The sequence below is a fragment of the Ornithorhynchus anatinus genome, chromosome 3 (genome assembly GCF_004115215.2).
Source record: "Ornithorhynchus anatinus isolate Pmale09 chromosome 3, mOrnAna1.pri.v4, whole genome shotgun sequence".
Taxonomy (NCBI): Eukaryota; Metazoa; Chordata; class Mammalia; order Monotremata; family Ornithorhynchidae; genus Ornithorhynchus; species Ornithorhynchus anatinus.
Window position 1 is genome coordinate 70,945,336 of NC_041730.1, and position 25,204 is coordinate 70,970,539.

The following is a 25,204-nucleotide window of genomic DNA, read 5'->3' on the forward strand; positions in this document are numbered from 1 at the left end:
ACCATAGTCTTTTCTGATGGTGAGACAGGGCGCCAAAAAGGACTCACTTCCACCCAACCGAGGATGTCTGTTCTCCATAAGTTATTGTGGATATGAGGGTAAGGAGGCAAAAGTAGGCACATCACTTTAAGCATCATCAAACAAAAGGTTTTTTCTTTCCATTCTTTACCAGGGCCACAACTCCATAAATGACCACAATATCATTATGGTCCCTTGCACCGTTTTCTAGTTGAAATTCTTATTATTGTCCTTCTAAATAAGCCTCCCGGCCTTCAGTTATCATGGCAATCTGTACACGTATACTAGATGCTAACTCTTAGGTCAGTTCATTCTAGGTGAGTAACCTGCTATTTGAGTAGAATAGCAGTAATAGTCTTTCCTTGAAATGGTTTAAGCAGCACTCTGAAGGGGCAAATATACAATTTCTTCTAAGTTGTCATTTTGCTACCCTTTATTACTTATCACCCCAATTCATTTCTACATTATTCCATATTTCCGCTAGCTCACAATGTGTATCCTATGTGTCCCATAAACTATTTCATTTAATTTTTGCTCTCCATTTTCTTGTCACCCAATTCCTTTGGCCAACTGCACTTAACATCCTTTGGCTCCTTGAGAAATCTATAATTTAGATACCCTTGCATTCTTTATTGCTTCTGCACATTGCTCTCGGGCATGCTTTGTCATTTATTCCCCTGAATATCAGATTATCTTTAATGAGCCGCTTCTCATTCTCTGCGGTCCTTCAGGTGTTTCTGCAGTTCTCCCTTAAAGACAAATAAGAGTAGGTGGAATTATCCCAATTTTTATGCAGGGAAACCGAGGCACAGAGTTTCTAGTTACAGCACTAATTAGGGAGCCACCTGGTGAATTGGTGTTCCAGAATGAACCAGTTGCCTGACAAATATATACATTTACTAAAATATCTAACTTGCATCTATCTAGGAGAGAGCTTTCTTATATGACAATGCTAATGTCCTTTATCTTGGGTAAGTTTTATTTAAAAAACAAATAAGTTCAGAAACTATTTTCCCAACTAATTTTTAGTGGAAAGTTCCACATTATCTGTGATTCCATATGGGGAAAAGCCTTCTGATCGGTACTCAATTTAGGGGTTGGGATTGTGGAATTGTAACAGTCCATTAAGGAAACGTCATCACCAGGGCATAACCATCGTAACCCCTCGTTTCCCCTCCTTCCTCTCCCTTCTAGGCTGTAAGCTCCTCTCTAGACTGGATAGTCCTTGGGGGCAGGGAATGTGTCTACCAACTCTGTTTAATTACACTCTCCCAAGCACTTAGTATTCATTCAATAGCATTTATTTTCATTCATTCAATAGTATTTATTGAGCGCTTACTATGTGCAGAGCACTGTACTAAGCGCTTGGATTGAACAAGTCGGCAACAGAATAATACAGTGCTCTGCACACTGTAAGTGCTCAGTAAATACGATTGTATCTCCCTTGCCCTTGGATTCGCACCGTTTATTCACCCCACCTTCAGCCCCACAGCACTTATCTACGTATCCGTAACTTACGTCCTTCTATTAGTCTGTCAGCTTCTCGTGGGCAGAGAGCGTGCATACCAACTCTGTTAACTTGGACTCTCTTAAGTGCTTAGTATAGTGCTCTGCACCCAGTAGGCGCTCAAGAAATAGGACGGATTAACGCAGAGGTGGAGAGGCAACCGATAGAGATATTTGAGGAGTGGGGAGAAATGGAGTGAACGCTGTACACACCTAATATTTTCTGTTACTTTTGCTATCCCTAATTTATTTAGGTGCCTTTATCCCCCCGCTATTTTGTAAACTCCTCGAAGGCAGGTATCCCGTTGTTTTATTCCTTTGCCCTCCCCCAGTGCTTAGTACAGTGATTTGTACGTTGTGAACACTCGATAAATACTTCCCATTGAGATCCGGCCGCGTGGAGGGAAACAGGATGTTGCCAGGACTCCCGGAGAGTTGCGTGTGATCCTCGACCAGTCAGTAGGTTTGCAGAAGGAAGGGGCACAATGGACGCGACGCCTCATCTCCGAAACAGTAGCCTCGGCTATTTCAAGGCTAACCATGCTTAGATTGGAACAAAAGATAGTAGTTGCTGATCCTGTTGTTGATTGATAAATGAAGCAGGAGCCACAACAGCTGTTAAGCGGGAGATAGTGTCCATTCAGATGCCTCCTTCTCTTTTTCCCCCCCCCCTTAAATTGCTCACCAGTTTTGTGTATTGTCCATATGATGGTTATTACCTTTCCTGCTTTTAAGTATTCTTCTTTTTAAACAGGTTAATAATTCGGTTTCCTTTTCATACAGATTAAATGTTGCGATCATTTTGATGCCAAATCCTAAAATCCTTTCAATTATGCAGTGAAAAAAATCTATAGCGCTTGTCTTTTGCTCTGGTTTACTGTGTTCCTGCACGCAAATGGCAGAAGGGCGGCGGACAAGCTTCCTCTTTGATTATTGCTGCATAGAAGCCCGTGATGGTTTCCTATCCAAAAACAGGGGATTGAGATAATTAAATTAATGCATTTATCCAGTTGCGATTCAAGTGGCTTCTCAGAAGGGAAATGGATTTGCTTTATAATGTGCCACTGGTGATTTTAATAACAATGGTGGAACGGCAGAGGGCACCAAATATCCATTTTCAATTTTATTTACACCATCCCTTAACTTTTCCTTCTACAAATTAAGCAATTTACGTTGCATTACAGTTATTTAGTATCAGGAAACGAACCGCCCGGATATTTTATGATGATTTGCCCAGAATGGTTGGCATAAATATTTGTTCTAATGAGCGTTCCCTGCTGAAGCGATTTTAGTGTTTCATTAGTGGTAGGCACCGATCCTCAAGTGTTTTTTACATTGAGCAATTAGCTTAATACCTCTGCTATCAACCCATGAAACCACAAATAATCTCATATATTAATAAATACAATTATGGGCTGTTTGTTCAGAAAATGTAGTTATTCAGATGTATTAACATAAAATTTAGAGTAATTGGATTACAAAGTAGGTTATTCTATTTCTTGGTCTATTAAGGTTTTATATGTGAATCAACATTTTTTTCCTCAGTATCGTACTTACAGGTGATGATGTCAAATGTGCTGACTAAAAGAAATGTTTATCTCATCTGTTATTTCAAGGTATTTAATCCCTGGCTGACTTTTTTTTTTTTAAGTATGCATATTTTTTTTTTTTCCTTCCCTCTTCTATTGTTTCCTCATACTATCTGACATTGATTACCTATATGTCCAGGTAGTATTCTGTACGATTTTATACTGTTACTGCATATTAAGTCCTAATGTTGAATGCCTTAAAGAGCATGGGCCTCTTCAAGCGATGTGGACTAGAATTTTTTTTTAACAAAGCGCTTGTAAACAAATTGAGGTTTTAAGCAAGGGTATTGAAGTGAGGGGTGAAAAATTATTTCTGTGGTCACCATGTCTATTTCCTACACATTCAGGCAACCAGCCTTTTTCTTTACTGAGTATTTGTCTCACAGTGAAAATGTGGTGATTTCCTTATAGCCTGGAATTCAACTACTTTTAGCACGTATTTTTGTCTCCTGAGGCCCCATTGTCTCTCACCCCTCAGTCAATCAGTTTTATTTATTGAGGGCTTACTGTCTGCAGAACACCATACTAAGCACTCTGTGTACAACAGAGTTGGTGGATTCATTCCCTGCCCGGAAGGAACTCACAAACTAGACGAGACGTGACATTAATTTGAACAGATAAATTAGAGCTATGTATATGTGCGGGGGTGCCTAAAGGGAATAGATCCGAGCTCAGTGTGACAGGGAATGTATCTGTTTATTGTTGTCTTCTCCCAAGTGTTTAGTACAGTGCTCTGCACCCAGTAAGTGCTCTATAAATATGATTGAATGAATGAGTGAAGTGCATAGATGATGTAGAAGGGAGAGGAAGTAAGGGAAAAGAGGGCTCAGCGGGGATGGACTCTTGGTGGAGATGGGATTTTAATAAGACTTTGAAGATGGGGTGAGTGGTGGTCTTCCATCTATGGTGTAGGAGGGAGTTTCAGGTCAAAGGGAGGACGTGGGAAAGGGCTCTATCAATCAATCGTACTAAGCGCTTGGGAGAGTACAGTATAATGAGTTGATAGACACATTCCCTGCCTACAGTGAGCTCACAATCTAGAGGTGGGAGCAGATATCAATATACATAAATTATAGATATGTACTAAATGCTGTGGGACCGAGGGAGGGATGAATAAAGGAAACAAAGCAAGACATCGTTATCGCAGAAGGAAGTGGGAAAAGAGGAAAGGTGGGTTAGTCAAGGAATGCCTATTGGAGAAGTTATGCCTTCAATGAGTGGAGAAAGTAAATGTCTCTTGAATATGAAGAAGGAGGGTGTTCTAAGCCAGAGGCAGGATGTGGTGAGAGGTCGGCGAGATAGATGAGATCGAGGTACAGAGAATAGGTTGGCATTAAAGGAGTGAAGTTCATGGGCTGGGGTGTAATTGGAGAACTGTTAGGTAAAGCCAATGGAAAGTAGTTTCTGTTTGAGGAGGAGGTGGATGGGCAACCACTGGAGGTTCTGGGGGAGTGGGGAAATAATGGACTGAATGTTTTTGTAGAAAAGCAATCTGGGTAGCAGTGTGAAGTATAGACTGGAGCGGGTAGAGACACGAGTCGGGGCGGTCAGCAAAGTGACCGATAGAGTAATCTAGATAGGCTGGGATAACTGGTTTGAATAACGTGATGATAGCAGTTTGGATGGAGAGGAAAGGGTGGATTTTAGTGATCTTGTGAAGGTTGAACCGACAGCACCTAGTGAGAGATTGAATATGTGGAGAGGAATGGTAGGAGGGAGGTGGGGCGATACTTGGAGGGAGTTGTGGGGTCAAAGGGGCTGTTTTTAGAATAGGTGAGACTTGGGCATGTTTGAAAGCGAAGGGGAAGGAGGTATTGGACAGTGAACAGTTGAATAAGGTGGTTAGGGAAGGAAGAAGAAAGGGAGCAAGTGGTTTGATAAGATGTGAAAGGTTAGGGGCAGATGCACAGCTGGAGGGAAGTGGATTTTGAGGTAAAGCAGGAGATCTCCTCTTGAGATACTGCTGGGAAAGATGGGAGAGTTGAAGAAGGACAGGAAGAGGGAAGGAGGGGTGAGGAGCAGGGGAGATTTTAGGGCAGTCACGCCTGATATTTTCAATTTCCTCAATAAAGTAAGGGGCCAGTTCATTCGGGGCAAGAGATGGGAGAGGCTAGGGTGGCAGGAGGTTCGAGGAAGGAGTTAAATGTCTGGAACAATTGGCAAGGGCAGTGAGCGTGGATGTCAATAAGGATGGAGAAATAATTTTCCTGAGCAGAGTTAAAATACATGAGATATACGAGGTCGTCCTGATGTCTAGATTTCCACCAGCAGTGCTCTGCGGCTTATGCGTGGGGGCGAAGGAAGCGAATGTGGAGTTGATCCTGGACTGTGCGTTAGTAGTACGAGAATGACAAAGTGATAGGAGAGCGAGTGAGTTGAATTGAGTGGAGATCGTGATGTTGAGGCCATCCATTTGGTCATCAAGGAAGGGTAGTCTGGGTATGGTGGCTAAATGGGGCGTGATCACTTGAGAAAATTAGGGTCGAAATATCAGTGGTCTCTTTGGGGGATCAGGACAGATTTGCAGGGAGGAGTGTGTGTGGGAGAGAAGGCAGGTGAGGAAGTTGTGTTCAGATAATGGGATTTCAGAGTTAGTGAGCATAGAGATTGTACAGTGACTAGAGATGATGAGATTGAGTGTGTGTCCAGGTGGGTGAGTGGGAGAGCTGGGGTGGAGCTGGTCAGTGGAGTTGAAGGGAGGTAGAGAGAGGGCAGCAGGGGCGTCATCATTAAGGGTCGGCAGTGAAATAGATGCGAACGGGTACAGTGAGCGAGCTAGCGTTAGTGGAGCGAATCATGGTACCTGGGCTGTGGTAAGGCACGAGGAGGAGAGTTGAGTGAGTGCTTTAAAGCTGATGGTAAGGGGTTTCTGTTTGTGGAGGCGGTCGATCACCACTGGAGGTTCTTGAGGAGACGTGGAGTGAACTTTTTTTTTTTTAGAAAAATGATACAGGCAGCAGAGTGAAGTAAGGATTGAAGTGGGGAGAGACAGGAGGCAGGTAGAACAGTGAGGAGGCTGCTGCAGTAGTTAAGGCAGAGTAGGATAAATGCTTGAACCAGCGTAATAGTTTGTTTGGAGAAGGGAAAGTGAATTTTAATGACATTGTGAAGGATGGGCCCATAGAATCTGGTGACAGATTGAGTATGCATGTTGAAAGAGAGAGATGAGTTGAGTACTTGGTAAGCGCTTACTCTATGCCTTATCGATCAAGTTGGACACAGTCCCTCTCCTACATGGGGCTCACAGTCTAAGTAGGAGAGAGAAGGATTGAACCCCCAGATGGGTAATTGAGGCACAGAGAAGATATGACTTTCCCAAGGTTGCACAGCAGATATGGTGCATAGCCAGGATTGGAAGCCAGACCCTCTGACTCCCCCGGCCATGCTGTTTCCACTATGCCAAGCCGAAGGGGGTGTAAACCGGATAGGAGGGGAATAATCATTCAATCAGTGGAATTTATTGAACACTTATTGCGTGCAGAGCACTGTATTAAGTGCTTGGGAGAGTAGAACAGAGCTCGTAGACATGTACCAAGGAGAAGAAGTGGAGGCAGTGGATCAGGGAAGGAAGAATGAAGTGGACAAGTTTTTTGATAAGGAGAGAAGAGATGGGGAGAGAGGCAGACATGTGGAAGGGGTAGCTTTGGCTGAGGTGAGAGATGTCCTCGGGAGATACCGCTGAAAAAATTGGGGGAGTCGAAGAGGATGCAGGAGGAGGGAGAGACTGGAGAAGAGGAAGGGAGATTTTAGGGCAATCACGCCTGATGGCTTGTCTCATCAGTATAGCATGTGGCCAGGTAACGAGGAGATAGAGATGGGGTGGGGAGTGAGAGGACAGAGGTTTGAGGAGGGAATTAAATTTCTGGAATGCCTGGGCAGTGGGTATGGGAGTCAGGGTGGAGAAGTGTTGTCAGGTGGAGGAGAGGGCAGAATGAGAGCAGGTGAGGCATAATATGAGAAGGATGAGGGCAACCTGGTGTGTGGCTTCCTCCGGCTGCACTCATTCATTCATTCGATCATAGTTATTGATCGCTTACTATGTACACTCTGCAGCTCGAGCCCAGGAACAGAGGAAGCAGACTGTGGAGGTGATCCAGGATTGTGGGTCTGTGGTACAAGATCGGTGGAGGGTCAGGGAAAGGATAGAGTTGAATTCAGTGGAAATGGCAGGGCTCATGGCCTTCATTTGTGCATTAAGTGAAGGTAGGTTGTGCATGGAGACCTAATGGGGCATGATGACTTGAGAAGATTGGAAATGATCAGAAGATCGGCGGTCCCCCTGGGGCAACAGGACAGATTTCTGGGGAAGGGATGCGTGAGAGAGAAGACAAGTGAGGATATTGTGGCCCGATAGAGGAATTTCGGAGTTAGTAAGGATAGAGATTGTACAGTGACTAGAGTTGATGAGCTCGAGTGTCTAAGTTGGTGAGTGGGTGAGGTGGGTTGGAGCAGGAGGTCAGTGGAATTGAGGAAAGAGAGGAAGTGGACAGTGGAAGGGTTGTCGGGGATAGCCACGTGGATATTGAACCCCTGGATCAGTTTTGGGATGGAGAAAGTCACTTACTCCCTCCAACCCGAGGTGCCTCCAGTCCAAACTTGACCCTATAGGCTGGATCATATTTCAGTTAATCATATTTGAGTGTTGGCTTTATACAGCACACTGTGCTAAGCGCTTGGGAGAGTACAAGATAATGTCGGTAGACACATTCTCTGCCCACAAGATCTTACAGCCTAGAGGAGGAGCTTACTGTCTAAATTTTTTTTTTTTAAAAAAAGTTCAGTCCTCATCTTCCCCACTCCTCAAAAACCTCTACTGGCTGCTCATCCATTTCCCTATCAAACAGAAACTACCTACCCCTGGCTTTAAAGTTTTCCGCTCTCCCCCTCCTTTATCTCCTGATTTCCTACTTGGTTCCAGCCTCACACTTCACTCCTCTAACGCCAAATTACTCACGGTACCTAGATCCTCACCTATCTTCAAAGCCTTTCTCAAATCTTAGCTCCTTCAAGGCACCTTCTTAACTCCTCATTTTCCCATCATATTCACCCTCTCTTCTGTTTTGCCTCTGCACTAGGCTCCGTACCCTTTAAGCACTTTGATACTCCACCCCCAACCCACAGCATTTAGCACAGCACTGTACCCTGCCATTTCCCCTATCCCTAATGTATTTTAATGTGTTTCTCTTTCCTACTAGGCTGTACGTTCCTGGAGGGCAGGGATTGGATTGGAGAAGCAGCGTGGCTCAGTGGAAAGAGCACGGGCTTTGGAGTCAGGGCTCATGAGTTCGAATCCCAGCTCTGCCACTTGTTGGCTGTGTGACTGTGGGCAAGTCACTTAACTTCTCTGTGCCTCAGTTCCCTCATCTGTAAAATGGGGATTAAGACTGTGAGCCCACGTGGGACAACCTGATTCCCCTATGTCTACCCCAGCGCTTAGAACAGTGCTCGGCACATAGTAAGCGCTTAACAAATACCAACATTAATATTATTATTATAAGGATTATGCTTACTAACTCTATTGTATTTTACTTTCCCAAGTGTTTAGTGCTGTGCTCGGCACAAAGAAAGCGCTCAATAAATACCATTGACTGATCTATTCTAATATCTAGTAGTAATTGTAATATTTGTTAAACACTGACTATGTACCAATCAATGTACTAAGCACCAGGGTAAATCAATCAGGTTGACACAGGCTCTGTCCCACATCGGGCACACAGGGTAGGGGAGATGGAGAACGTATATTTAATCTCCATTTTACAGATGAGATAACGGAGGCACAGAGAAGTTAAGTGTCTTGCCTGAGGTTGCACAGCAGGGAAATGGTAGAGCTGGGTATATGAACCCAGATCCTCTGGCTCCCAAGCCCTTTAGTCTTTCCACTAGGCTATGCTGCTTTTCTGAACTAATAAACAGTCTTCTTTGATACTTTTCAAAGGCTGATATTTGATGCCAGTTGATTTGATTACATTAACTGGTATAGGTTTAATATTTACCTATATTGTCAAAATATAGCTAAATGAAGCAACGTGGCCTAGTGGATAGAGCACGGGCCTGGGAGTCGGAAGGACTTGGGTTCTAATCCTCGTTCGCCACTCGTCTGCTCTGTGGCCTTGGGCAAGTCACTTCTTTGTGCCTCAGCTACTTCATCTGCAAATTGGGGATTAAGACTGTAAACCCCCATGATTGAGACGTGGACCGTGTCTAACCCGATGAGCCTGTAATACTACTAAAAATGGTGGTGTTTGTTTAAGCACTTACAAGGTGCCATGCACTATTCTGAGCGCTGGAGTGGATACAAGCAAATTGGGTTGGACAGAGTTCCTATCCCACATGGGGATTACAGTCTTAATCCCCATTTTCCAGATTAAGTAACTGAGGCAGAGAGAAGTGACTTGCCTAAGGTCACAGAGCAGACAAGTGGTGGAGTTGAGATTAGAACCCATGGCCTTTTGACTCTCAGGTCTGTGCTCTATCCACTATGCCATACTGGTTCTTTATCTACCCGTGCTTCATACGTAGTAAGCATTTAACAAATATCATTTAAAAAATGGTATTATCTTGGGCCTAACCAGTGTCCTTTCCAAGAAGGAAGTCCTATGTTACCTTTCACTCCCAACTGCCGGTGAAAGCTTCTGTGGACTTTTCCGTGAACCAGCTTCCGGTCGCAGAAACTGTGTACTCTTCTTCATTTATTTTTCTTCACCTTTGCTTCTCAGGTCATTACTGACCTGTGTGTATATGGTGGTGGAGCTAGCTTCAGGAGCAGTGTTGTGCTTTATAATAACGACAAGGCAACGCAGAGTTCTAATGAAAATGCAGTGGTGTTATACATCAGCCTTTTCAACTCCCAAGAGAAGGAAAATCTTTGGACATTTTCCCAAAACATCCGAAATGAATTGATGCTCTGCTCTCATTTTACTCTCTGTGCCTTATTTCTTTGAATGCATATATTGGTTTCCAAGACAATTAATGGCAGAGCAGATTGTAATGATTCTTTAGGTGAAATTCTTGAAAAATTCAAGTACACTTGACCCCGTATCAATCTTACTACCCTGCCTGTAAATGTCATGTTGAAGCCGTTTTAACCAATGTCTGGATTTCAAAAAGCCCACACCGTCTTGCATGATAGAATTAGGACATCGGGATATTGATGCTATGATGTGGCCATCGTCTCTCTAAAAGCTTAATTTAGCTACCAGGCTATGATGGACAGTGTAATTTTGAGCTGTGGGAAGGATTTTGTACATTCGTTTACTCTTCCCATCGAAATGCATCACACTCCTGAGAATGACTGTGAGATCCTACTGGCAGATTGCCTGTGATTCCTTTGTTAGACTTGGTATTTACTCAGCTACCACTTTACCAGATTTGAAAATCTAGGAAAATCTTTTTGTAGCCGCGAGTGGTTTTTGTGGTGATCAGAATCCCACTGGTTGTGAAGGCCATGGGACTTGCAGCGATAATGGTTTTTGACTGTAGCTCTTGCTACAGTCACGCCTTTCACCTGAACCAAAATTTGCAATTAGAGAGTTCTTTAAAGGTTCCAGGGTTTAAAAAAACAACTTGAAAGGGAACTAGGAGAGTTGTGATTTGCTGTTGCTGCAGACTGCTGAATTTTTATCAGAACTTCCAAATTTAAGAGCTTTCTTAGCTTGACATGAATGATCAATACATATATATATATATATATATGTGTATGTGTGTGTATATATATGTGTGTGTGTGTGTGTGCGTGTCCAGTGTAATCTAGTGAAGGAAATACTGGACAACGAGTCAGGCTACAGTCCTAGTCTTCTCACTTGTTTCCTAGGAGGCTGAGATATGAACTGGACAGATTCCCAGCTTTTCCACCGATTAGCAGGGTGACATCTCTAGTCTCTGTTTCCCTACATGTAAAAACCTAGAAGAAAACAACGGCATTATTACGGTAGATGGGTTTGATAAAGTACTCCATGCTTCTTGGTAGAAAACTATACAAAAGGCAGTATGCTTTTATTGGTTTTTCCATTTTATATCCAAATTTTATCCATCTTAGAATGCAGAGGAAATCACCTGACCCGGAATACTTTTCAACCAAAATTTCTCTTAAATTGAGATTTCTATCTTAATAACATTGCCTTAATCTCAAACAATATCTTTGTGAGCCTTTTGCTTTTTAATAGTTGTTTTATGGACTTTGAGTGAGATAATGTATTGGGAATTCAGGATTTTGAGTAAGTCAGTGTTGTGTTTCCTTTTCTCCTGCGTCTTGTTAAATCAGATCACTGTTTTTTATTTAGAGTCAAGTTTCTTAGACGAATTCCTGAACTTTGAATATACAGTCAGTATTTCCATACTGTGAGCTTCATTGCACATCAATCAGGGGTTTTTATTGAGTCCCTCCTTTGTGCAAAGCACCATTTTAAGTTATTGGGAGAATATAACAGAGCTGTTAGACACAATTTCTGACTCTGAGGAGCTTGCATAAAAGGGTGAAAATGCCCAATGAAGATACTTATTTTTGGAGAACTAATTGTATATCTCCTTTTTAAATACTGTAAAAGCATGTCAATTTGGGCTTCATGAATTCAGAATTAGTTATAATTTGTTCATTATGAACAGATGCCATGATTTCATTATTCAATGTGGGGGCAAAAACTGGTAGCGATTTTAGGGGGTCTAGGACCGATCTTACAAAACCTAACACTAGGGTAGCAGGCTCAGCTCCTTCATCTGTAAAATGGGGATGAAGGATGATTTAGTCCTTCATCAGATAAAATGGGGACTGTGAACTCCACATGAACCATGAACTGTGTCCAATCTGAGTAGTGTATATCTAACCCAGCACTTAGTATAGTGCCTGGCACTAGTAAATGCTTATCAAATAGTATTGAGGGAAAAAAAAGGTGTAAAATATTCTGAGCTCTTTGGAAAATAGATCTCTCCATCCAAGAGATGATTTTTATTTATAAATTCAGCTAATAATGAAGTGTTTTCTGTGTTTACCAAAATAGGGACTTTTGTAAGTATTCAACGTATGCCTAAGCACAACATCTTTCCATTTATATTTTAACTTCTTTCTGAATTCTTCCAGGTATCTTTGACTCCTACTCTAGAAGACTATATAACTATTTAAGGATAATTTGTGTAATTTTCAAACATGAAAGATAAATGCCTTTAGCTTTAACAATTTCTTAAACATCATTATTGCAGGGGAATTTACCTAAATATTCTCATAACTCCCTGATGGTTCAAGCAATAAAGACCAACCTAACGGACCCGGATATACACGTGCTCTTCTTTGATGTGGAAGCGTTGATTATTCAGCTACTGACCGAAGAGGCCTCTAGGCCCAATACGGCTCTTATTTCCCCAGAGAGTTTGCAAAAAGCATCCGGCAGTTCTGATAAAGCAGGCTCTTTTCTGGCTGGTAAACGAGCAGCAGTCCTCTTCCAGCAAGTCAAGGAGACGATCAAAGAGAACATCAAGGAACACCTCCTGGACGACGAAGACGAGGACGAGGAGACGATGAGGCAGAGAAGGGAAGAGAGCGATCCAGAATATCGGTCCAGCAAATCCAAGCCATTAACCCTGTTAGAGTATAACCTAACTATGGACACAGCAAAACTGTTTATGTCTTGTCTTCACGCATGGGGTTTGAATGAAGTTCTGGATGAAGTTTGTCTGGACCGTCTTGGGATGCTTAAACCCCACTGCACGGTATCATTTGGTCTCCTGTCCAGAGGAGGCCATATGTCTCTGATGCTTCCTGGTTATAATCAGCCCGTGGGTAAGCCATCTTTTGGAAACATGGAAGTTGGACAAAGGCCGCCAGGAGCAGATGGAGTAGGAAAGGGGACTTATGGAGTATCCCGTGCTGTCACCACTCAACACCTCCTCTCAATTATTTCTTTGGCCAATACTTTGATGAGCATGACCAATGCGACATTTATTGGTGATCATATGAAGAAAGGGCCTACCAGGTGTGGATTACTTTTTGTGTGTTAATTTATTTTGCTTATTGTTTAAAGACACCTATATACTAACAGCACCCCCTCAAAAACAAAAAAAAAAACCAATCCCACAAACTTCAAGACCCACCTTCTTGATTTACTGCTTCCTCCTTTCTTCATATCGAAGCTATTTAAGAACAGTGGCTTAATCTGGATAATTTAAAGAATAGTTGAAATGATCGTATTGGTGAAAAATAGACCCCAAGTTAGTTTTATCCCCACCCTAAGAAAATGCTCAACAGCTGAGTTAATGATCCAATTTGAGAGCGTATTCCTCTTTTGTGAGATTTACTGAGAAAAATGTCATTCCAGGGTCAGCACTTGATTAAATCATACTATCCGTGGAATTCCACCTGACTCCTACTAAATGTTCCTACTAGAATTTAATTTAATATGTTAAATCCAAGTAATCTAATTACAGTGATTTGCTTCTAACGTGTACCTTTGTAATGATTACTATTCAGTGGTGACCTTACATTCTGTGGCCTGGGCAGTGATTCTTTTGGGAGATGACTGGGAATTTCTTTGTGATTCTAAATGTTTTTAGATGCATTGTTGTGACAACGGGGAAAATTCTCTGCACGTGAGAGTCCTCTTCCTCATTTTTTTCAGAATATTTTCAACTAATATGCAATAGGAATATGAATTGTTGCTCTCATGTATGAGTCCCTGAAACTTGTATAGTTTGTGGTGTTCCCCTTAAATTGCTTTTTTATGGTACATATGTGCTTAATATGTGTCGAGCACCATTCTAAGTGCTGAGGTAGATGCAGTTAATCACAATGGGAACAGTCCTGTCCTCCTTGGGGCTCATAGTATAATTACTATTATTAGTAATCAGTATTCTAATTAGCATAATTAGGAGGGAGAGCAGGTTTTGAATCCCCATTTTACAGTTGAGGAAACTGAGGCACAGAGAAGGTCCCAGAGCAAGTAGCCAGAGCCGTGATTACAGCCCCGGTCCTCTTTCTCCCGCACCTTTACTCTTTCCCCCAGGCCATGCTGTTAACCGTGCGCAGAGCACTGTACTAAGCACTTTGGAGAGTGCAACAGAATTGGTAGACACAATCCCTGTCCACAGAGAGCTTGTAGTTTAGTGGGGAAGACAGACATAATAATAATGTTGGCATTTGTTAAGCGCTTATTATGTGCAGAGCACTGTTCTAAGCGTTGGGTAGATACACGGTAATCAGGTTGTCCCATGTGAGGCTCACAGTCTTCATCCCCATTTTACAGATGAGGGAACTGAGACACAGAGAATTTAAGTGACTTGCCCACAGTCACACAGCTGACAAGCGGGGGAGTTGGGATTCGTACCCATGACCTCTGACTCCCAAGCCTGGGATCTTTCCACTGAGCCACGCTGCTTCTCTGACATTAAAGTCAATGACAGATAGGGGAAAGAAAAGCGTCTGAGGGAGAAACTAGTATTCTTGCTTTGCTTCCCCAGTCCCTTATGCATTTTTAAAATTGTAAGATCAAGGATTTAGAATTTCCACTTTGCCCTGCTTATGCACCCTGGGTAGATCAGGTGGCCAAGGGAGGATTGCTGTCTCAATTGTGCTGGTTTTCAGAATTTCTTGGAGCGTTTATTTCTACTTCTTTAAATGGTCATTAAACAATTAGTGATAGTACCTTAAATCTCTTTTAAATGGCTTCTCCTTAGTCAAATATTAGAGAAAATTTCAGGTACCAGATTTATATTTTTCCTATAATATATATATTATTTTAATTGCTACAGTCACAGTAGGCAAACATTCATGCCGGGAAGCACATATGGTTGCCTTTTTAGTGCAGTGAATGAAACTACTCAGTTTGATGAGTTTACAATAAATACTTTAATAAAACTATAAAACTAAGGAATTAAGTTTTGCGTTTCAGTACTTTTTTAACTGGATTGAAATTGGTGTATTTTCTTTTGTTTATTGTCCAGTGGTGAATTACAATGTCCTTGTGTCTCTCTCTTTCTTTTAAAGGCCACCTCGGCCAAGCACCCCAGATCTTTCTAAAGCAAAGGGTTCCCCTCCAGCTTCCAGTAATGTTGTTCAAGGACAGATTAAACAAGGTAAAATTAAATCATCTTATGTAATTGACTTGACATTTCAGCTCTAGAAACTGGAGAAGCTCAGCTAATGCATAATAATAGCATTCGTTGTGTCTGTAACTGTTAAAGAAGAGAAAAGCTGTTATATTCCAGATGAAAATCTGGGTAATTAAGATGTCAGTTAAAAAAAAAAATGTGGTTCATGTAGTAGTAAATGAAAAATGGCTGATTTTGCTATATTGGAATAGTCTTTGCATAGGATAGGTCTAACTAAACCTTCCAGTAGCTAAAGTTATACGGGCAATATTCAGTACATTTAAGAACTATGTAAAATGTAGCCCACATTTGCAGAATTTTGGGGAGATACTTTCGCTTTGATGGTAAATGAGATGAAATCATTGGATTTTGAATTCAATAATAAAAAATCCTACAGTGAGTTGTCCTCTCAATGTGCCTACCAACTCCGTTATATGATGCTCCCCTGAGCGCTCTGTACAGTGCTCTGCACACAGTAAGTCCTCAATAAATACCGTTGGTTGATCCTGTCTAGTCTCTATAGTTAAAAGTTGAGAATTGGGATCAAAATTCTTTAGAAGTCTGCAGATCTGTGTTTGACTTTGAGCATGTACCGTTCTTTTGACATTTGGGACTCTGTCAGATTTTGTTTCACTGAAGGAATATGATTTCTGATTTCTCAACCCATTCTGCAGAATACCAGAACCGAACTCTAAAAATGACCACTGTCTCGTAACAGGCTCAAAAGAGAACAAGTTGCTAAATATTGGCTTCTCTCTTGGACCTTCACTAAATGGGAAAAAATAGAACAACAGATCTCTCTCTCTCGGTTTTTCTTCCGTGCTTATCTTCTGTTTTCTTCATGTTGCATAAGAAAGATTTTCTGGGGTGGTGAGGTAAATTCTTTTCTGCCACTTTGCTCAATTATGCAGATCAGGCAATGATAGTCCACATAGAGGCTGTCACTCAAGGGGAAATGAATTCGTCCTATTTAAAAAAATTTGATTAAAGTGTCTTGTAAGAATAAGTTCACTAAAGTTATTTAGCTTTTGTATGTTTAATGTAGTTAAATTCAACTGCATCACAGACTTCCTGCCGTTAGGGAGATTTTTATTTTTTTCAGTAGGAGGTCTGTTTCTGCTCTCGTTCTTTTTTCCTCTTTGCAAGGGGAGCGGATGTTAGAAAGTGTTCCAGTAGCAATATGTGACACGTTCACTAGATATCAATCACCTCACCACCCCAGTGGTGTTGAGTTGGATGACCTGGTCAAGTCATCCCACTTTCATTTGGTGCAAATGGCTGAGAGTAGAAGGCTTAATGCATCCCCACCCGGCGGAGCATTGAGTGTTGAGAGCATTGAACGGGGCATTGAGAACTGAGCTCTAGATTGTTCATTTTAGGGATTGAGTTTGACAGTTTCCGGGCTGAGCCTGTAGAGCTGTAGGACACGCATTAGCCTCCTGGATATATTCTTTAGCAGCAAGATCATCAGGCATCTCTTCTTCTAGAGGAAGGTTTCGAAACTTTCACAGATAGCCTGGTTCCACGCAGCGATCTCTCTGAATACGGAGTGGAAAATCAGATGCTCATTGCCTCCATCCAGCAGATAGATCAGGGTAACTCGATCTGTGCTGCTCTCCCACTTCTCCTTCTGGTTTGATTGTACATTTTCCCCATGCTCCAAAGATCGTACTGCTCTAGGCTGTAGCATTTTGATAGAAAGCATCGTTCCAAGGAATAGGAAGGACGGCTACGGACAATCCATGTAAGGGAATGTAGCTGGAAAACTTTTATAGGGACTGGACAGAGAAATGCTGGTATCCAAGCCAGCCTGCATTGTTTTGTTTTCTGCCGGAATGTCCATATCGTACCACCTGTGTTCCTTCTCTAAATTTCTCTGGCCTCACACCGCTATACAATCATCGTTCGATCATATTTATTGAGCGATTACTATGTGCAAAGCACTGTACTGAGCACTTGGGAGAGTACAATAGAACAACAATATACCCGGCGACAATAATATACACTATTCCCTGGAGGAGTTCTGTCGAGAAAATCCCTGTCCTCCGAATTTGACGCGCTCAGTCATTTTTGGGAGACAACAGTGATTCATTAAAACCTTGCACCTGGAAGTGATTTCACGTCAACTCTTGTGTGGAGCCAAGTGTTGTTATATGGTACCTGGAGCCTTGGCTCTGTGGTTAAGACCTATAAATTGTCACTATTTTTTGTACCGCTCAAGTCTGAGAGCTTCTGCAGTTTATCCCCATCTCTATGGCACGTGGTGTTCGGCTCCATCATCATTTGATAGGATGGGCATTGAGATGCAGAGATCTAGCTTCCAAGTTTCAAAAGCATTCTGCCCTATCTTTTGATTCAGTGAGTGCTTGCTTTGAGTATTTTTATCATCTCTCGCTAAAACGAAGGTTTCTCTTGCACGAATTCAACTTTATTTGTTAATGTTCTTGAGTCTTTCAAAAACGGTCAGTGGCAAAACATTATCTGACTCTTTCTGGGGGGTGTGAGGATCTAGGGATTTCGGCAACAGGAAGGGCTAAATTTAGGTTCTGTCTAAATAATTCCTGTATTGCAATTAAAATTTAACCAAGTTGAATCCTTTTTCCCAGTGGTTCTTGATAGCAGAAAAACTGATCGTCATCAATAGATTGTGAGCCTTTATGGGACTAGGACTTTGTCTGAACAGACTATCTCATTTCATTCCCAATGCCCAAGCACAAGTCTTGGCACATAGCAAACTCTTTAATACTAATAATGGTGGTATTTGTTAAGCGCTTATGATGTGCAAAGCACTGTTCTAAGCGCTGGAGAGGATACAAGCCGATCAGGTTGTCCCACGTGGGGCTCACAGTTTTAATCCCTGTTTTACAGATGAGGTAACTGAGGCACAGAGAAGTTAAGTGACTTGCCCAAAGTCACAGAGCTGGCAAGCGGCGGAGCCGGGATTCGAACCCACGACCTCTGACTCCCAAGCCCGGGCTCTTTCCACTGAGCCACGCTGCTTTACAAATGCTATAGTTCAACTGTGGTCTTAAGTGATTATTTTGTCAGGCACTGTGTTCCTCGCTGATGAATACAATGATTAACACCTCTGTTAAACACATAATTCTTGGTCCCTCTCTTACAAGTGTCTCGGTATAAAATGAGGAGGGCAGAAATATAGAAAATAGGTAACAATTACATACCAGTCACAGTATATTACAAACAATTAGACTAAATATAGTCAACATTAAAATAAGTAGCTCCAACAGTCCTAGGAGGATGTCACGTTGCTCCCCTCCCCCCTTGCCCGCCCCCAGACTGTAAGGTCATTGTGGAAAGGGAATGTGCCTGTTTATTGTTGTATTATACTCTCCCAAGAGCTTAGTACAGTGCTCAATAAATACGATGGAATGAACAGTAATCTTTGCTTAAAAACTGCTGCAGATTTCCCGGCTTCTAAAGGGCTGGGAAGGCAGGCTTCACTCCCATAGTGTCAAGTGGAAGGTCAGAAGTTGCCCCTACTTTCTGACCGCCCTCTGCAAAAGTAGAGCTGTAAATGGTGAGGATTCTCTGGCCGTTTACGGTCTAGCTCCTCCTCCTCTGGTTCTGCGGGGTTGGGGAGAGGCAAGGGTGGGACTTCACCCCCACAAAATGGGATGGGACGAGAGAAGGTGCCCCTGGGACCCGGCTGTGCTTTTTATACTTACCTGGAGCTGCTGTTCTTAATCTTTGAAGTCAGCCAAATAACGATAATGGTATTTAAGCGCTTACTATGTGCCAAGCACTGTTCTGAGCACTGGGATAGACACAAGAAAGTGAGGTTGTTTCACGTGGGGCTCTCAGCTTAATCCCCACTTTCCAGATGAGGTAACTGAGGCACAGAGAAGTTAAGCGACTTGCCCAAGGTCACACAGCAGACAAGTGGCAGAGCCGAAATTAGAACCCATGTCCTCTGACTCCCAAGCCTGTGCTCTTTCCACTATGCCATGCTGCTTCTCAAAGAACTGTCTGGATGTGGTTACCAAGAAAAAATGCATATCCCGTCATTATTCCAGTTGGGTTTTGTTTCTTTTTTAATGGTATTCGTTAAGTGTTAGACACTGTACTAAGTGTTGGGGTACCTACAGGCTACTCCGGCTTATAGACGCTGTTTATATCCCACATGGGGCTCTTGATCCCTATTTTACAGCTGAGGTAACAGGCACAGAGAAGTTAAGTGGCTTGCCTAAGGTCACATAGCAGACAACTAGCAGAGCCGAGAGTAGAACCCAAATTCCTCTGATTCCCAGGCCCGTGTTCTATCTGCTAGATCATGCTGCTTCTCAGTTATGAAGTGCTCAGCAGTTACCACTTACTCCTAATGGTTGGAATGCCATCCAGGAGGCCATATGAAACTGCCTTCTCTTTTGCTCCTTTTTTGATGGATGCCCAACTTTTTCTAGCCTACTGACTTTTAGCTCTATGAAGTCTGATCCACATGAGCCATTGTCTTCAATGTTAATACAGTAATTGAAGAGCTTTGACTATAGACACCTTGAAATCGGAGTCCAGATATTTTTTTTTTGTATGGAATAGTAGCTAGCACACTGTGAGCGTTCTGTTAATTATTGGCATTGTAAAAATCAAATGCCAAACTTACTGAAGTGCTGTGCCACTCTTTTCCGTGACGGCACACATTTTCCTCTTGGCATACTCTCTATTTCAAAATGAAGGGTTTTATAGGATAGATTCTGTTTTGAGGGATTCCTCTATGATGGAAAAAAAAAAGAAATCTTCCTGGGTGGACAAGGAACAACTTTTAAAGTGAGAATATTTCATATATATTATTTATATATGAAATTTATATAGGAGGGGCAACCATGCTTTCAGAGAGTGGGATTACTTTAGTTTTATTATTCTTGAGCAGCAGAAGGGTGAAGGTGAGAAATACTTTAGTTTCATTCATTCAGTCATTTATTGAGCGCTTACTTTGTGCAGAGCACTGTACTAAGCGCTTATGGTCTGCCTTTTAGAATCTCACTGTCTGAATTAGTAAAACCAGAAAGGGAGGCTTTATGCTTGTAGACTAGATTTATTTATGTCAACTGAACAAATAAGATTATACTAACTGGAAAAAAAGTAAATTCCATTACTACCACTACTAAAAAGGGGCAAGAGTTGTTAGGAAACTTTTGGAAACATTAAAAAAAAATGCCTAATATTCCTCTTAAAAATAAGTGGTTACCTCAACTTTCTAAACTGAGATGTGGGGTAGGTAATGGCTGATAAGAAATGCCAATTATAAGAAATAAAGGTTGCTGGGACTCTTACTCAAGTTTGAAGTAAAAATTAGTAGCTAATATTGATGGAACTTGGATTTAGGGCCTTGCAGCCCACGTTTGGCTTTTAGTTTTTCCCAAGCAACATGGTGGTTTCCATATTCAGGTCTTAGTTAAAAATGGAAATAAATTATTAATTTTCAAGTGCTTGCCAGGAAAAATCTCCTGCATTCTGTTTTTGTTCTCTTTTTGCAAATGGGCTGATGGAATAATTTTATTCTCTTTACTAAATTTTTGCTTTTTGTCCTCTTAACTCACAGTTGCAGTTTGGTAGTCTTCTTACTTAGCCTGCACAGATGGGGATGGACATTGGTTAGGCATCGAACTGGTGGTGCCTTTGTGTAGAGCGCTTCCTTCTAGAGGCATATATCATATTACTTAATGCATTTTTAATATTTTTGGCCTTTACTGCAGGTACCCCACTAAAAATGGGAATTAAAAATCCAATTTCAAAATAAGAATAATTTAAAATGTAAAACATTTTATATTCTTACATTATATCTTAAGGCAGTCAAGTAATTTGATTTCAGATTTCCATACATTAAAGAAGTTATCAACTTCAGATGGCTAGGAGGTAAAATAATTAGCCTGAAAGAGATGTGCTACTCTCATCTCAATGTCTACTGTATTTTTTAAATGGTTTTTTATTTCCATCTCTGATAAAGCTGCAAAATTATATCTATGATATGGCAACTTCTGGGGAAAAAGGCATATTATTGAATATATTTTATGGTGCATCCATTCTGTTTTTTTTGTCGTTGTTTGTTGGTTTTTGTGAAAACAATGAATTTTGGGTTAGATTGATGTCCAGATCCCTGGGCCTGAGTCCTTCCCCTTTACTATGCCCCGCCTGGCCCCATCGCCACGCCCTGGCTCCCTGACTTTGATTCATTCATTCAATCGTATTTATTGAGCACTTACTCTGTGCAGAGCAACATACTAAGCTCTTGGGAGACTACAATACAACAATAAACAGACACATTCTTTGCCCATAATGAAGTACTTCTGACTGCCCCAGCTCCCCATAGGGACCTCTGGATTTTGATCCCTGTGGAGTTCTGACTGTACACCATCTGATGGCCTTATATCTACCCCAGTGTTTACCACAGGACATGACATAGTAAACCTTGTATCGGTCCCTCCCACGCACGTACTTAATGTGCCGCCATCTTCCCTGAATCCTTGGTGTAATTTTAATTGTGTCCAAAGACCCAGAAATCCCCTGCCAACTTAAGTTGTTTGGAACCAGGGTGACTGTAAGCTCCTTATCAATCAGTCAATCATATTTATTGAGCACTTAATATGTGCAGAATGCTTTACTAAGCACTTGGGAAGGAACAGTATAACAGAGTTGGTAGACATCTTCTCTGCCCTGCTTTATCGCCTATGACCTAGAGAGGAGCTTATGGCCCATTCATTCATTCAATCATATTTACTAAACCCTTTGTGCAGAGCACTGTGCTAAGCGCCGGGTAGAGGAGCTTGCAGTCTAGAGAGTTCCTTGCGGGCAGGGATTATGTCTACCAACTCTGGACTTTCCCAAGCGCTTAGTATTTAGTACGCTGTAAGTGTTCAAATACTATCGATTGATAATTTCTTTCAATTTTGTCAGAATTGTCCTTTCCCTTTATATGCTGTCCCTTCAACTTTAGCTAAAATTCCCATTGCCAAATAACTTTTTCAAACATAATATTGTGAAAGGTTTACACCAATACTTGCCAAAGAATTCTAAGAAAATAATTTCCCTCTGAAATTTTTAAAAATCCATTGCTGCAACCTACATTTTAACGTGATGCATTTCCTTATATAGTGCTCTGATGACAATTTTTTGCATACTACTTTAAGTGATTTCTATGATAATATAAGTTAAGACTGTTATTGAATAGAATGTTTTATGTCATTTACATATGTAATCTATAATCCAGGAGGGCTTTTTCTTCAATATTGTTTTGTAAATATAGTGGATTGTCAGAGGTGGTGGAGCAAGGAATTCCAGCCTATTGTGGCTTGGGTGGTTTGAAGTGGGGCCAGAAAATGTGCAAAGCAGTGAGAGGCAATATTGCAGTGATGACAAATGCCACTTTTCCGTATGTGTTTCTAGAAATAGTAGAGAGCCAGTGACCCTACTTGAACTTATTGCTAACATCACTTCCAGCGGTGGCTGAGACTTTTATGAAAAGCTGTCCTTGGTACACTGAGCCACTAAAAATCTCTACGACTATGTAAACGTTTTGTTATTTTTTCAAGACAGTGTTTTCCTCATTTAACTTAAAAAACTTTATCTGACTTTTAATAGACACTTCATTCCCACCACTATCTACAAATTTCTCATACTCTTTTGAAAGTATACTAAAAGTCTAGCCCTTATTTTTAGGGTTTTTTTTTTCCTAAACAACGATGAAATAAGTTCTCAAACCAGGGAAGCCATATTTTAGTTCCTCCTGAGCCAAAGTGGTAGCAGGGAAGCCCAAACCTGAAAATCCAGACACAAGTCCATCAGGATTGCTCTTTCCTCATAATGAAGGTGGTAGATATTTTCCTGGCTCACACCAGTTGTACCTGTTAATATAAATAGAAAAAAAAAACGGATTGAGAAGTCAGTCTTTAATGGATTTCACAATAAATTGGACTACTGTAGTTAGATTTTGGGGGATTTGAAATTGAAGGCTAAATGTATTTTCCCCGGTAAGTGCGCATTAGAGTAAGTTTAGTTTTATCTGCAAAAGGCATCGATAAGGAACCACCTTTTGCATTTCTCTAGTGTGCCGTGGGTTGATGGTTACCCTAGTGTTCCTGATCTGGTCACACGTGCCAGCTTGACATTATGATGCATTCGTGTGGAAATTATGAAAAAGTAGTTTTCATGCAGATGTCCTAGGGTGACAAAAGAACTTCACTGCATGAAAAGCAAACATACCATTCAGAAAACAATGCTTAATCTGTTCAGGAGCCTGAACCTATTGCTGTTCAGCAACTGAATAAAAGAGAGGGATTAATTTGAAGATGCTTGTGCATGACATATGCTAATTTCTCCATAGGAAGGAAGTGTCAAATAGTGACCTCGAAATCTTAACATTGACCCCCAGTTGTAGAATGTGTGTGCCATAAGGTCCTTTTGCCTTTTCATATGATAATTGAAGCCCAGAGGTAATAGTGGGTAAAATAAAGTTTGTTATTCATTTTGAATTGCCGTCATTGTAACAGTTAGGCAGTTTTTAACAGTCATCTTTAACCCCTGGGATATTTGTCCTTTAGAAAAAAAACTTTAATGGAAAAGCATAGATTATTTATATATTGGTTTATACACAGGATCTCTCGCTGTGATTTTTTTTTTATGATTGGTTTGGCCTTTAAAAATATCACAAGTAGAGAGATTTATTTGGTAGTTTAGAATAACTTTTGTAGAGTGGAAGAGAACTTTCAGGAAAGCAGCCGAAAATATGGCATTTCTTATTTTGAGGATAATTCACACTTAAGGAGAGATATTCAGGGGCACACTGTAGCATGAGATTAATTTCCTAACAAAATGGCATTGATACCACTTTTTGACCTTTCTTTGTTATAGGCAAAGTTTTGCCAGTTGTGTAACAATACTTGGCATGACTTCTAACTTGAATCAAAAGTTAAATTTAAAAATAGTAAATATTTGAATTTGAATGGGAACACACTCTTTTGCAATTTTTTAATCGATGGGGCCTTCTGGTAAAATATTTTCATTTCTGTAATACATGTGTCAAGGCCTCTGCCTGTTTTCCTTTTTCATTCTTTCTTCACTAATGCAGATGAACGTTTTCTGGCACTGCTGTATCTCACTTTCTCTCTTGTCTTTATTCTATTTTCTTCTGAAAGCTGCTGCACCTGTTGTTTCTGCTCGGTCTGGTGCTGATCGCTCTGACCTTCCTACTCCTGCTTTACATACCTGTTTCTTAGTAAATGAAGGTATTTTCACTTTAGTTTCTAACAGTTTATTCCTTTGCTTTCACGTTGTGCTTACACTCTGTTGGGAAATGGTTCTTTAACTTACACATGCATTTGTTTTGTAGTCTGTGAGAACAAAAAGTTCCTGGTATAGCTTTAGCAGTTAGGACGAACTAAATTTAGTCCTGCTCGCATGTTTTGCGTAGGTCATGCTTCCTCAGCGATCAACTGTTTTCTACTCTATGTTCTATTAATTTTTAGGTTGTGAGCCCCTGAGCGGCCAGGGATCATGCCTAACACCTCTCCTGTGTAAATGCTTAATATGTTATATCAACATTATTATAATATTACTCCTATTATGTGACAGGATGATGATGTGTTATGAAAAATTTCTGTGTGTATGCCCAGGATGTTTTTGAAAAGTCAATACACATCTGTTTTTATCTCTGAGAAGCAGTAGGAAAGTTATAGAAACAGCCATTACAGGGATGAGGGAGAGCTATAGTTGTTTAAAGTCTTAGGGTAGTAATAGCTTCTGATTTTCCCTGCTTGGGTATTATTCTTCTCCTCCATTAACCTTTCCTGGACTGCTGCTTCACCGTTATGGTTTCCTCTTTCCCACCACCCCGCTTCCCTCTTCCATCTCTTCCTCTTAATTTGCTCCCTGATAGGGTCCTTGATGTTGCATTAGTGTACCGTAAAGAAGCTTTGTCCGTGTTGGATTGCAAAAAAAGTTAACCCTTCAATTTTGATTTGTTCAAATACAATAGACTTCAAGTTGGCATATCATTTTTAGTGATGAGT

General features: G+C 41.2%; 1 protein-coding gene across 2 annotated transcripts in view; it reads left to right on the top strand.

Annotated features, from left to right (window-relative positions):
* The window catches only part of WDR7 (WD repeat domain 7), a 447,173-nt gene that overhangs the window by 107,919 nt on the left and 314,050 nt on the right, over positions 1–25,204 (top strand). Inside the window, exons 15-17 of one of the 2 annotated variants that reach the window (XM_029059993.1) lie at positions 12,306–13,075; positions 15,082–15,170; positions 24,332–24,421. In XM_029059993.1, the coding sequence (XP_028915826.1) occupies positions 12,306–13,075; positions 15,082–15,170; positions 24,332–24,421 (949 nt within the window). The remainder of the gene's footprint in view (positions 1–12,305; positions 13,076–15,081; positions 15,171–24,331; positions 24,422–25,204) is intronic. The other variant, XM_029059994.1, reaches the window with a different exon arrangement.